The sequence below is a fragment of the Raphanus sativus genome, chromosome 4 (assembly GCF_000801105.2).
Source record: "Raphanus sativus cultivar WK10039 chromosome 4, ASM80110v3, whole genome shotgun sequence".
NCBI classification, from domain to species: Eukaryota; Viridiplantae; Streptophyta; class Magnoliopsida; order Brassicales; family Brassicaceae; genus Raphanus; species Raphanus sativus.
This window is the reverse complement of record NC_079514.1, coordinates 5,536,615-5,550,127: the sequence shown is the minus strand read 5'-3', so window position 1 is coordinate 5,550,127 and position 13,513 is coordinate 5,536,615. Positions and strand designations below refer to the sequence as shown.

The 13,513-nt window shown below is 38.0% G+C and overlaps 2 protein-coding genes and 1 long non-coding RNA gene across 3 annotated transcripts; 1 reads left to right on the top strand and 2 right to left on the bottom strand.

The window, feature by feature from the left end:
• Window positions 1-613: 613 nt before the first annotated feature.
• On the bottom strand, window positions 614-2,264 carry LOC108849663 (magnesium dechelatase SGR1, chloroplastic-like). The gene is made up of 4 exons (XM_018623253.2): window positions 1,824-2,264; window positions 1,423-1,596; window positions 1,177-1,344; window positions 614-1,098 (listed from the first exon to the last, which is right to left on the bottom strand). The coding sequence occupies exons 1-4, from the start codon at window positions 1,962-1,964 to the stop codon at window positions 775-777; spliced, it is 807 nt and encodes a 268-aa protein (XP_018478755.1). The 5' UTR covers window positions 1,965-2,264; the 3' UTR covers window positions 614-774.
• Window positions 2,265-6,255: 3,991 nt separating this feature from the next.
• On the top strand, window positions 6,256-8,013 carry LOC130511717 (dihydroorotase, mitochondrial-like; the record flags this gene model as incomplete). Its single annotated transcript, XM_057009171.1, is given in 7 exon segments — window positions 6,256-6,450; window positions 6,678-6,736; window positions 6,902-7,041; window positions 7,181-7,362; window positions 7,435-7,571; window positions 7,647-7,812; window positions 7,897-8,013. Coding segments are annotated over 6 exon segments (778 nt in total), but the record flags the coding sequence as incomplete, so codon positions are not given.
• Window positions 8,014-12,742: 4,729 nt separating this feature from the next.
• LOC130511719 (uncharacterized) lies at window positions 12,743-13,499 on the bottom strand. The gene is made up of 3 exons (XR_008945231.1): window positions 13,436-13,499; window positions 13,257-13,298; window positions 12,743-13,162 (listed from the first exon to the last, which is right to left on the bottom strand). It is a non-coding gene; the product is annotated as an uncharacterized LOC130511719 (long non-coding RNA).
• Between the last annotated feature and the right edge of the window lie 14 nt (window positions 13,500-13,513).

Below are 13,513 nucleotides of genomic sequence, written 5' to 3'. Positions count from 1 at the left end.
ATATCATGGACATACAAGTGGTATTTTTCTTTAATGAAATCTTTATAATTTCAAAATCTCAAGACCGGTCCTACGAATATGGTTGTAAATTACAGGTAGACATAGACGAATGGGGTCGGACATACAAAGTCATCTTTTCTTTTTTTTTTCGTTTTATAAATTCATATTTGTTTGGATTGACAATCAAGAGGAAGATTGTGAGGAAAGATACCAAATAGATCCAAAAGAATGATTTGGAATCATTAGAAGCAAGGAGTGGCCGGTACGCTTTGTATCGTAGACCAGCACAAGTCTTTTGCCGTCACTACCAATCTCCTTACCTTCACGTTTCTCCTTTGGTTTCACGTGTTACATCGGTGTGTATTACGCCCTACTAGCATACAAAGAGACTATTCTTATATTAACACTACTTTGGTGATGATGATTGTTATGAATAGTTTGCCATTTCGTTTACGTTTTCATATTTTAAAACCATAGTTTTAGTATATACGCAACGGTCTAACATAAACCAACTTATTTTGACTTCATTACATTTTGATCTGGTGAAATGATATACTTCTGTGATGGAAAAAAAATACTTCTGTGATGGCCTGATGGGTCAAAGACTCAAGTGGAGACGCATAATATTAAACATTTATAACTTAATTTAGTACTATTAAACCTACAAATAATCATTATTTTCCTATACCACATCATGTACACTAAACCAAACCAGACCAATATTAGATCTACAAAAGATTTCACTAAAAAGAAACTTGTATATTAGTTGAATCACTAGATTTTCTCCGGACTTGGAGTAGACATTCCCTCGGCCTGAGTCCCAGGGTAGTCAGTAACACCTTCGTTAGTAAGACTATGAGACCAAGGAATGGAGCTAACAGTTGGGAAACAACAACCGCACTCCTCCTTGCACAGAGTCTCAGGGAGAGTCTGAGTCCTGTGACCATCGTGCGAAGTAGCTTCCCAAAGCGGACCCCAACATTCGACTCTGTTGAACTCATCGACATTAGAATGGAAATAAACCCAAACAAGAGCTTCTTGTAACTCGGGATAGCTGTTCAACAGGTTGCCATCTCCGTGAACAATAGCATTCAACACCTAACACACAAATCAAAACAATCATTTTAATCAACAGTTGTCGTATATGAAACAAATTCTTTTACATTGGAAACTTACAACGGGTAGTTCTTTGGAAAAGATGTAGTATCTAAACTTTGGGAAGAGATCTAAGAGGAAATGGGCACCGCTAATGTGACAGTGGACGTGAAGAGACATGTTCCCTTTCACTTTTTTCCATTCTGCTACCACTTCATCTCTGTATATCCTATTTGCCCATCCTTGCAACTATATTATAACATATACACACATACATCAGCCTATAAATTTTCTAAAACCGTTAAGAGCCTAAAACTAAACGCATACCTGAGAATTGTTAATGGAGTGAGAAATAGCTAGAGTTAGTTTAGCTGTAATGTCACTGTGAGTCAGAGTGTAAGTTCTTGGGAGCGTTGGTGGATGCTTCTTGTCATCAACCCCTAGAAACAATACTTTCAGCTTGGATGATTCGAAGATAGCTGGTCCAAACAATCTTGCCATCTGCAAAGGCATCTTAGATTCAGAAACCATTTCTTGAATCTATATATAGATTTTTTTTTTTTAATCAAGAATCTATATATATATATATATAGATAAAGCAAAGAATATCTCCCTTAATAGTTAATACAAACAAGAGGCGTCGACATAAAGCTGCGGATTTTAAAACTTGAAATTTTTTGGTTTAAAATAAGTCTGAACCAGATAAAAGAAAAAAAAAATATACTTACAGGAACAGTGGATTGGTTCTTCTTCCTCTTGGGTCTTGTGTTGGAGACAAGGAGTGAGTTGGTGGTACAATAACTCTGTTTGTCTGAATAAGCAGGTTTCAGCTTTGTTGGTAACAACATGTTCGCTGACAAACTACACATCTCTGCTTTATCTCTCTCTCTCTCTCTCTCTGTTGAACCAAATCAAGCTTCAATTTTTTTTTTTCAGAATTGTGACAGAAAGATGAATACAGAGAGACCCTTTAAGCGAGGTTTGGAAGCAAATAGAGTTCTAGCGTGTTTGTAATCGAAAGCTTGAGACTTTATGGAAACCCCAGATCGAGGCTTGAAGCTTTAGCTTGAGATATTTATCTTCTCTCTTCCTGGAATTTAGGGGTTCTGATGATGATGATGCGTATTGGGTTGGTTCTTGTTGTGTGTCTAAATGGTGTTTGCTTCACGTTTTCACACTTGATGATTGCCCAAATCTTAGAGCATCCGCATTAGCGGATTTAAGAGGTTCATGGGCCCAAATTCTTAGGGCTGAATTAATAAAAAAAAATGAAAAATACATTTATTTCGGTGAATCGATCCTTCCGCGTGAACCTGAGGAGGGGAGTTCAAGCCACGCGTCGTGCTCTCAGTCGCCTGCTCCTGCGAGTCTCTCCTTCGCCATCTCTGACCAGTCACTGCAAACTCGTTTCCTCCTCCCACTGACTTGCCGGATCTGGTGTCTCCAACAAACTCCGGCGGAGTAAAACCCTAAATCGACTCTTTACTTTTTTCGCCGCCGACCAAAGGGAATGAAGGTATTCCATCTCGACAGCGAAAACACTCTCTTTGTTTCTCTCTTCTCCGATGTCACCAACTCCAAGTACTCTCTCTCTCTCTCTTCCTTGCTTCCGTACATATACTTATGAGAATCTCTGTTTAGTTTAATCTATAGTTTAGCTATAAAACCTGCTCAGAAAGCACTTGTCTCCAGTGGGAGTGTCTAGTTCGGTGGTCTAAATTATTGATTTATAGCTGTTGTGAGTTAAGATTGGAGAACAGTTAGTTGTGAGATATCTCAAAGCTCTACTTACATTCTAGCTAAAGTATTTGGGGGTAAGGATTAAGAAATTTAAGAACACAAAAGATTCTAATGATTCCTCATTTCAACAGACGAAGGAGGACTTCATGGAAGATAATATCAAGGTGAGTTTGATTCTTCTTTTTTTTGTATTTAAAAGACTTCTCCCTTCCTTTACTTTAAACTGAAGAGGCAGAGATAATAATGAGCTACTGTTTTGATATTTTGTGAAACCTGATCCCTCTTGTGTATACTGCTTCTACTCTTCTTCTTTCCTTTTTAATCTCTTGTTGTCAAAATATAAAGGTGGGAGATAGATGCCAAGTTGAGCCCGGAGAGAAAAGGGGAGTGGTCAAATACGTTGGACGAGCAGAGTCGTTGGGTTCTAGCTATTGGGTTGGAATCCAGTATGATGAACCTCTTGGAAAACACGATGGCATGTATGTGACTTCTTTCTATAATTGTAGTAATTAAGGTTAAACTTTAAAGTTTGACTCTTTAGCTTCTGTTTTGTTGTGTTTGTAGCTTCCTCTTTCGCTACTCAAGACTGCTCAAGGACATCCCATGGTAAGTTAAACTTCAAACCCTTGATTATAATATATGTATCAGAAGTTAAGTGGGCACTGTTTTTAACTTGAGATCTTGCATTAGCTTGTGGAGCTCAAGAATGGAGAGACCTACAATGGGCAATTATTATAGTCTTCTATATGAAAGTTATGTGTTCTCTTAAAGTTACCACTATGATTATGAGCATTAGGTTGATTCTGATCAATAGACATTTGCCTTCAGATTGAATAAAAACTTTTATTTATTTTTTCTAAAATATTTTATTTTATTTTTATGAACCCCAATTTCAAGTTCACCAATGGGAGAACACAATTGATAGAAGTTCATCACTATTTATGGTCCCATCATAAAATTATTAAAAAATGTCTATGAACCCCAAGAGGGGGTTCACTAATGGGGATGCTCTAGATACTCTGTTTTGGAATTTTTTTTTCTGAGCATAGAGAGTGCCACGTGTCCTCCAAATCCTTTGAATGAGCTGCCCATGTGGCGTCATGGTGGGGGCCGTGGGGCTAACAAGTCGCACCTTTAATTATCATTTGGATTTACTTAATCCAGAGATAAAGACAAGAGATTAGGCTCTCACCGAACCTTGATCACGAACTGGTTTGGAATTTAGATGTCAAAAATGAAGATTAGTCACGATCAAAACCATCCTCCACTAAAGAAAACAGATTAGAAAACATATCACTATTGAAACAGAACATGAACAGAGAGTAATATTTAACAATAATGTTCTTGAAATTGGCTTTTTTCACCTGTTTTCGCTGGCCGTGGCTGCGCAAAAAAAAATGATTAATTTCCCACCGGAAAATGTGACGTGGACGACTAACAAGACCCTCCTTGTTTCTCACGGTAACAGTTCTGATAGTCTCCAACGCTTATTTCTTTAACATGTGTTGCAAACAGTATGAGATCTTTCTCAAGTGCATTGCAGTTTGAACACTCCTCTGTTTTTTACTACCTGGAATACGCACTACTTGAACATAGATTATGTCTGGGGACCTTGGCCTAGAGAGAAGCATTATAGAAGATGTTGTGTTCAGCAATGACATTAGAAGGAATAGAAAAAGAGGAGAAGAAAGTTGTCTTGATTTTACTAGTGCTTCTTTTTTTTTTTTTTGAACAAATACTAGTGCTTCTCTTAACTGTCGTTTCTTCAGTGATTTTCAAAAAAAGAAAAAAAAAATTAAACAATCATCACATTTGCAAAATTCAACATTATTATTGACTTTGATTTTTTGACTTTATCGTGTTTGTGACAGCAGTTGCAGGTTAGGGAGGATGCTTCAGAGAAAATCTGAAGCAGAGGAGTATGTTTTCAATACTCTGTTTTGTCCTCTCATAAGCTTTGGTGTTGCTTCGGTTTCATCACAAACATGTAGTGACAATGGGCATTTCAGGCGGCCTAACGGTACTTACGACGTAAACTGCCGTGTCATCCTCTCTTTCTCTTCCTTCCAACGCCACGGCTCAAGAGGGTTTCTTCTTCAGCGGTTCCATCGGCCAGGAACCCAACCGTATCTACGCAGTAGGGATGTGCATCCCAGGATCAACTTCAGAGGACTGTTCCGGTTGTATCAAAACCGGTTCTGATGGTTTGATGCATAGTTGTTCTAACCAAACAGAAGCTTTTATTCATGGCCAGGTGAGCCAATACTTTGCCGTGAACACTACACTAGAGATGTCGACTCAAGTGGAAGTGCACAATGGTGAAAAGACCTCGTTTTGGTATGATCATTGGTCTCCGATGGGTTGCTTGAGGGATGTGTTGGGTCCACGAGGACAAATAGACATGGGTATTGGCCAGTTTGACTCTGTTAAAACGGCCTGCACAAAACGTAGAAGAAGAAACCATCGCTCGAACGACCTCATTCAAATTGAAGACCATCTAAGGATGCTGACAAGAACAGAGGAAGAGGATATAGTCTTATGGAAAGGGAAGAATGATGTCTACAAGGCAAAGTTCACAGCTCGAGATACATGGAATCATATAAGAGTTACCGGAGGTAAGGTTAGTTGGCACAAAGGTCTCTGGTTCAGACAAGCAACACCGAAGTTTCGTTTTTGTGCATGGCTAGCTATGCATAATCGTTTGCCAACCGGCGATAGAATGGCTATGTGGAACAGTGGAAGCGATGGAAGTTGTATACTCTGCCACCAACATCTGGAAACGAGAAGCCACCTCTTCTTTGCGTGCTCCTACTCCTCAACGTTGTGGAAGAAGCTGACGCAAAACCTTTTGGGCAACCTCTACTCTGCTGACTGGGAGGACATTGTCTACCATCTTACGCAGGGAAGAATCTCGCCAATACACAGATTTCTTCTTCGCTATGTGTTTCAGGCTGCTGTATACACAATTTGGAGGGAACGCAACGGCAGGAAGCATGGTGACCAGTCCCATTCGGAGGAAATAATATTTCGAATGATTGACAGGCAGGTGAAGAACAGAATAGCAACTCTCAGACACGACAAAAGGATGGCGACCGCATATCAAAGTTGGATTGGAGTTGTGGGTACATAGGATAAAGTTTTTTTTTTTAAAACCAAGTTAGTAACCATGTTATAAACAAAGTAGCTCATGCTGTAAACAAGCTTATTTTCTTTTGAATCAAATTTAACATTTTATTCAAAAAAAAAAAAGAGATGTCGACTCAAATCTAACAGAGTTCAAGTCAATATGGGAAGTATTGATCGGTCCTATGATTGATGCTGCGCTGCCTCCACAGCAAAAAGCACAACGTCTTCTAGTCATAACCATTACATAGCTGATCTTGACGAAGAAACTGTTGTCCAATAACTCTGTTTACAAAACTCCCATTTACAATTTTGCCCCTATTTATTTTTAAAACTTGTACAAGTATAAGTTCTCTTCTCACGGTTTATTGTCGGAACTTCGTTGCAGACGTTTTCTTCCGATCACACTGATCACAACCGTCTTCTGTCACCGTCAACTTCTCCTTCCTTCACCGGCGTTTTAATTTTCAAACAATCTATGCTCTAAACTCGGTAACGTTTTAACATTTTTTTTTTAATAATAGATAAAGCTTTAAAATATATCGCAGATAAGTTGTTCGACCAAATGTCTCTATGAGCTTTTGAAATTTGTTTCAGTCAGATATTGAATAGAGCTTCTATGTTTTGTTTCTGTCTTCATATCTCAATGACAAACACAAATCGTTCCCTTTTTTTAATGTCTTTTTTTCTTTCTAAATCTTATTACCCTTTGTAAACAGGTGAATCTTGCAAAGGCATTGTGATGATCAAGACTCTTGTTTCTCCTTGTAGTGTTGTTGTATGTACTATGCCTCCTCCACTTCTCAGTCTTTCTTTTTTAATTTTCATTGACCATTCAATCCATTTGACCCGGTTTGTATTTTATTTTAATCATCTCGTTGTCCATGTGGGTCTTGAGACCATTATAATGTGAGTAAACTACTAGTTACTCCTCTTTGTGTAGGGATTTGGATCTCAGAAACTGAAATCTTGTAAGAAATTGAAGACTAGAGCAGTAAGAATGGAACTCACAATCACTCAGCCTGATGATTGGCATCTTCATCTCCGTGATGGCGATCTTCTTCAGGCTGTTGTTCCCCACAGGTTTATATTTATATTCTCCCTACTATTTACATTTATATATCAATGGAGTGGTTCTTGTTTGTTCTGAATATATTCCTTCAATTTCCGTTGATGCTTAGTGTTTTGTCTGATGAGAAATGGGTTGTGTACATGTGTGTAGTGCGAGTCATTTTAGGAGAGCGATCGTGATGCCGAATCTGAAGCCCCCTGTGACCTCCACTGCAGCTGCCATTACTTACCGTGAATCTATCATGAAAGCTTTGCCGGTTGGGACCAGCTTTGATCCACTAATGACTCTTTATTTGACTGACAAAACCCAACCTCAGGAGATCAAGCTTGCCAGTAAGTACTTTTCCCATTGTTTCTTCATCATAGTCAAATACATTTTTATGTATAATGTATCTCGTTTTTTAGGGGAAAGTGGTGTGGTTTATGCGGTGAAGCTGTACCCTGCGGGAGCCACAACTAACTCTCAAGATGGTGTTACAGACCTCTTTGGAAAATGCTTGCCAGTACTAGAAGAGATGGTCAAACAGAACATGCCTCTTCTGGTAAATAAATCACGCTGCAGATTTAGACATTTTTGTCATTTAGACTTTCTTGTCTAAGGAATGTGTTATGGTTAGGTTCATGGAGAGGTCACGGATCCGAGTATTGATGTCTTTGACCGCGAGAAAATCTTCATTGAGACAGTTCTGCAGCCTTTAATCCAACGCCTTCCACAGCTGAAAGTAGTGATGGAACACATCACTACCATGGATGCTGTGAACTTCGTTGAATCTTGCAAAGAAGGTTTTGTAACTTTCTTAAATTTCATTCTCATCTTTTGGTCTTTTGCTAATCTTCCAGTCTCATACCCTTCTGGTTGGCTTCCAGGGTTTGTTGGTGCAACAGTCACACCACAACATCTCCTTCTCAACAGGAACGCTCTTTTCCAAGGTGGATTACAACCGCACAACTACTGCCTTCCCGTTCTCAAAAGAGAGATACACCGTATGCTCTTCACTTTCCCTCTAGATCATCCAGATTTCATTTCCTTATATCTGCTTTCTGAATCTCACTGTGCTTTACTTCTTGTCTACAGGAGAAGCCATTGTTAAGGCTGTAACTAGTGGAAGCAAGAAGTTCTTCCTGGGCACAGACAGTGCTCCACATGAACGGAGAAGAAAAGAAACATCATGTGGATGTGCTGGTATTTACAGCGCTCCTGTTGCCCTGTCTCTATACGCCAAGGTCTTTGATGAGGTAACTTCAAACGGTTTACTTTTCCCGGTTTTGGAGTTTCCTTTAATGTTCATATCTTTTACCTCAGGCGGGTGCGCTTGACAAGTTGGAAGCTTTCACAAGCTTCAATGGACCTGATTTCTATGGCCTCCCAAGAAACTCTTCAAAGACCACACTGAAGAAAGCTCCTTGGAAGGTTCCTGAGGTTTTGTCCTTCTCATTTGGAGAGATAGTTCCAATGTTCGCTGGAGAAACTCTTCAATGGCAAGCATCTTTCGAATAATGTGCTGTGTGTGGAGTTGTCTAAACATTTCTCCCAAATTGGAGTTCATGTTGTATCTTTTGAATTGGATTTTGCTATGGCTGAGTTATGCTCTGCATTTTTTTTTCTGAAGTAATAAAAGTGAGATACTGACAAATAATGTTTATTTTGTGTGTTGAATTTGTTTTTATTTGATCAAAAAAAAGAATTTGTTTTTATTTTTCCTCCATTGAACCTAATTGACAGTACAAACCTCTTTTTTTTTTTTTACTCGAAGAAAGTTGAGATACATAGTATCGATAAGAAATCAAAGACAAAGAACATAAACCAAACAAAATAAAACAAAGACATAAACTGAGCCTAAAACTTATTTATATTCACAACTCTATTCCTTCCACCTTTCGAGAAGAATTCGATATCAATGGAGCTGACCTAAAGAACACATGTCTTGAGCAGTCCCAACCCTGAAGGGAATATCACCAAGCCATATTAGAACCAGCAACATCAGAAACAATCGAGAGGTCAAATCTACACCAACTCCAGCAGCTGCTATCCATGTGAAATTTGCATGACCAGAAACCACCACTAAAACTAAGATACAAGGACAAAAGACCTTGAAACGCTACTTGGGAAAACGTCAAAGAAGACCACCAGTTCTTACACGCGGACACTCGCAAGGCAGCCAAGTGACCTACAGAACAAAAAACTGACCACCTCCTCGCAAGAGAAAAACTGAAGATCAAGTTAACTGCTTCGTCTAGAAACGATCTCCCAAAACCACAAAGGTCCAAGATAAGGTCTAGTAGATACCTCCACAGCGAACATAAATCACAAAAAACGAACCCAAAAAGCTAACTTAGGATGCAACGAAGTGACTGAAACAACAAGAACCAAACAAAAGCAATATTCCCACGACTTCAAACTAATATTAATTCACCACACAAGAACATAAGTTTCGGTGATCGAGATGCTAGAAAAACCATCCTTCCTAGAGACACAAAGCCGACGATAAAGATATTAGAAGAACCATCCCTTCCCGGAGACAGAAAGCCGGCGGTAAAGAGCTTTGAGAGCCTCTTTTCCCAGAGTCTTACCCGTTCCCGGTGGTGGTGAGAACCACCAACCACCGGAGCCGACAGTACAAACCTCAATCAGAGTGTAAAAGCTTAGGAAAAGTATAGTAATTTTGCTTCGTTATAACTATGAATTTTATGATTCATACTTAGCATATTGTTATTTTTCATACTGTAAACAGTATTAATTAGAATTATATATAAACAAAATACTTAAAACAGTACGAATTAAAAAATATATAAAATACTTAAACATGTACTAAACTTCTAATACACACAAGTGATAGAACAGTAGGTACCTCATTATTTCTTAATATCTCTCTTATTGTCCTCCTTGGATTCTTAGAACATAACTCACCATACCAAGAACAGTAGATCTAGAGGATCCATCATCCCCTGAAAGAACAATGTGGGATTTAATAGATTCTGATTATTTTTCAAAATTTAAGGATGATGGCTCCGTTTTACCACAAACTCTCAACGATCTTATAAGAAAAACATTGCTTTCAAAATAAGTGTTACTTCCAATAATTTGAAGAGTAAGAAGGCAAATTTTATAGTTGACATAATCACAGATGACGAAGTGATCGTTGAACAGTTTTTGCCTCAGAAATTGTCAAAGGTTTAAATGGAGGATCCCTGATCTTGTGGTAAAATTGATTACCTACCGTGATGTTTGGTGATGATTGCAATATCTTCGAGTGTTTGCTGTTTGAAAATCCTGATCTTTGATTTGATGATGTTTAGTGCGTTATCATATCTTTTGACATTGGATTTGATGCTGTTTAGTGGGTCTGAATCCGTTTTAACAATAAAGAGAGAAATTTTAAACAGGCATATGTTAAAACGGACTCAGACCCACTAAACAACATCAAATCCAATGTCAAAAGATATGATAATGCGCTAAACAACATCAAATCCAAGATCAAGACTTTCAAAAAGCAAACACTCGAAGATAGTGCAACCATCACCAAACATCATGGTAGATAATCAATCTTACCACAAGATCAGAGATCCTCCATTTAAACCTTTCAAACACTCGAACATGCACTTGCTCCCCATGAAGCTGCCATACATCTTCTGGAATCCCTTCAATTGCAAATAGTTGTGTCTATTAATTAGTTCATCCTTTGTAAGGAGAAGATTATTGTCCCATCGTGGCATATGCTCTAGTTTCTTTTGTTTCCTTTATATTATCAGGAATATATCCACAACATCATCGGTTCATCAAAAGAAAGCACGGAGATTGAGTAAAATTCCCAAACTTTCTGATCATATTTGTTTCTTAACCTATAAAATATTACGAAAATTTTGGTTTTTATGGTAATATGCAGTCTCGATCTTGAAACGGTGATGTACTTTCAGGAACTGGAGAAATTGTATCGAGGTACCGTAAATGATTTTAGTCTTCATAACATGAAAACTTAACATCTACCTTAAAAGTGTAATAAGTCATTTTCATTCATTTACTCTGTTACTTCGTAGTAGTCTTTTTGTTACACGATCTAAGGAGAAATATGATAAACTGATCACAAATCAGTGTCTCTCTCTCTCTCTCTCCAAACCCATGTGAACTTTCTGCACTGAACTTGCACAGTCTACCTTATAGTTGCCAGAAGTTCTTCAACACTTCAGCCTCTTCTGGAAAGTATGTCCACCATACTATGAAATTCTCTTTCTTCTTCATGGACTGTGTGCAAGTCTTTTTCCTCTTTCCTGTAATTCCTGGCTGAAACATCCTATCCAACAGACATAGTGAGAAATATCGAGAGAAAACACAACAGAGTTTGTTACAATTTTTCTGAATGAATATAAATAACTCAGAGAAACAGAGCTCTTATACTCGTCACTCCTTCTTCACTTGACAGCTGTCCTTATTTGATTGGAACCGTTGGTATCTCTCCAACAAACTCCAACTACGACTCTAACAACCTTCTCCCTCCAATCTCTAGCTTCCACGTGTCTTTACTACCTCTTCACTCTGTTTCCTGTACCAAGCTTCTTTCCCGATAAATTCCAGCAACTCACTGACAGAAGGGTCTTTGTGGCTGGACCGGTTACTTTTAAATAGAACAGTGATACTATGCAGTAGTGCTTCATGAGCTAGATGAACTTTACCAGAGTGCGCTAAATATTTTTCATTCCTGTCTTTAGTTTTTTATCTGTTCCAGGCTCATATCCTTTTTGGTGACTTACTAGGGTTTGTGGGTGCAACAGTCACACCACAACATCTCCTTCTCAACAGAAACGCTCTTTTCCAGGTGGATTACATCCATACAACTACTGCCTTCCCGTTCTCAAAAGAGAGATACACCGTATGTTCTTCACTCCCCTCTGGATCATCCAGATTTCATTTTCTTATATCTGTTTTCTGAAATCAGATCACTATGCTTTTACTACAGGAGAAGCCATTGTTAAAGCTGTAACTAGTGGAAGCAAGAAGTTCTTCCTGGGCACAGACAGTGCTCCACATGAACGGAGAAGAAAAGAATCATCATGTGGATGTGCTGGTATTTACAGCGCTCCTGTTGCCTTGTCTCTATACGCCAAGGTCTTTGATGAGGTAACTTCAAACGGTTTACTTTTCCCGGTTTTGGAGTTTACTTTAATGTTCATATCTTTTACCTCAGGCTGGTGCGCTTGACAAGTTGGAAGCTTTCACAAGCTTCAATGGACCTGATTTCTATGGCCTCCCGAGAAACTCTTCAAAGATCACTCTCAAGAAAGCTCCTTGGAAAGTTCCTGAGGTCTTAACCTTCTCGTTTGGAGAGATCGTTCCAATGTTTGCTGGAGAAACTCTTCAATGGCAACCATCTTTCGAATAATGTGCTGTGTGTGGAGTTGTCTAAACATTTCTCCCAGATTGGAATACCTTTGTTGGATCTTTTGAATTGGATTTTGTTATGGATGAGTTATGGTCTGCATTTTTCTTTGAGGAATAAAAGCAAAATACTGATCAAGAACGTTTATTTTGTATTTTGAATCCGTTTTTATATTTTCTGTTCTTCATTGAATTTTAATTGACAGTACAATCCTCAACCAGAGTGTGCAAGATGTCCCATCCTCGTAAACGCTAGGCAAAAGTATAATAATCTTGCTTCGTTATAAGTCTATAATTTTTATGATTTCTACTTGATAGATTGTTGTTTCTTACACTTTAAACAGTATTAATTAAAAATATATATAAACAAAATACTTAAACATGTACTGAACTTCTAATACACACAAGTAATACAACAGTAGTTTTATAGAAACTTTTGAGGCTCAGCTCATTGAATAAGAACAAACTACTACACTATGTTTTAGAATTTATTGGCACCTCAAATTTTTGGACGAAAATATATAAAACATAAATAACATTCTTTTGAAGTTGTGAGGCTTAACTTTCTTTTTTCTTTTGATAAAAAAATGAGGCTCAACTTCTTCTTCTTTAAGGAGGGAGTTTCTTGGATTGTCTTGGCTCAGGAGGTCCAATGAACAAACCAGTCTCCACTTCCATATTGTCATTGCTATCCTTGTTCACTTCTGCTGATGACAAGGTTGATGATGGTGATGCTACTACTATTGCTCCCATTCCACGCCACTGTCATTTATACAATTTACCAAAACTCTTATCAGCAAAAATACTATATTTCATGGTTAGAGAAACATTTACTACTGAAGGAAAAAATCGGTACCTTCTCTTTCAGTTCTTTATTTTCCTTAATGAGATTCCTCTCCTGAGATTTTGACAAAGAATATAAAAGTTTTTTTACTTGAAGTATTGAAAATATGACTATTTATGCAACTATACAAAGATATATGTACACACACATTAGAAAAGAGGGGAAAAAGTAAAAGGTGAATTTTGCTTTACCTCATGCTTCAGCTTCTCAATTTCTTCACGAAGTAATAGGTACTGAAAATAATTGATTTACAAATAGATGTAAGCAAA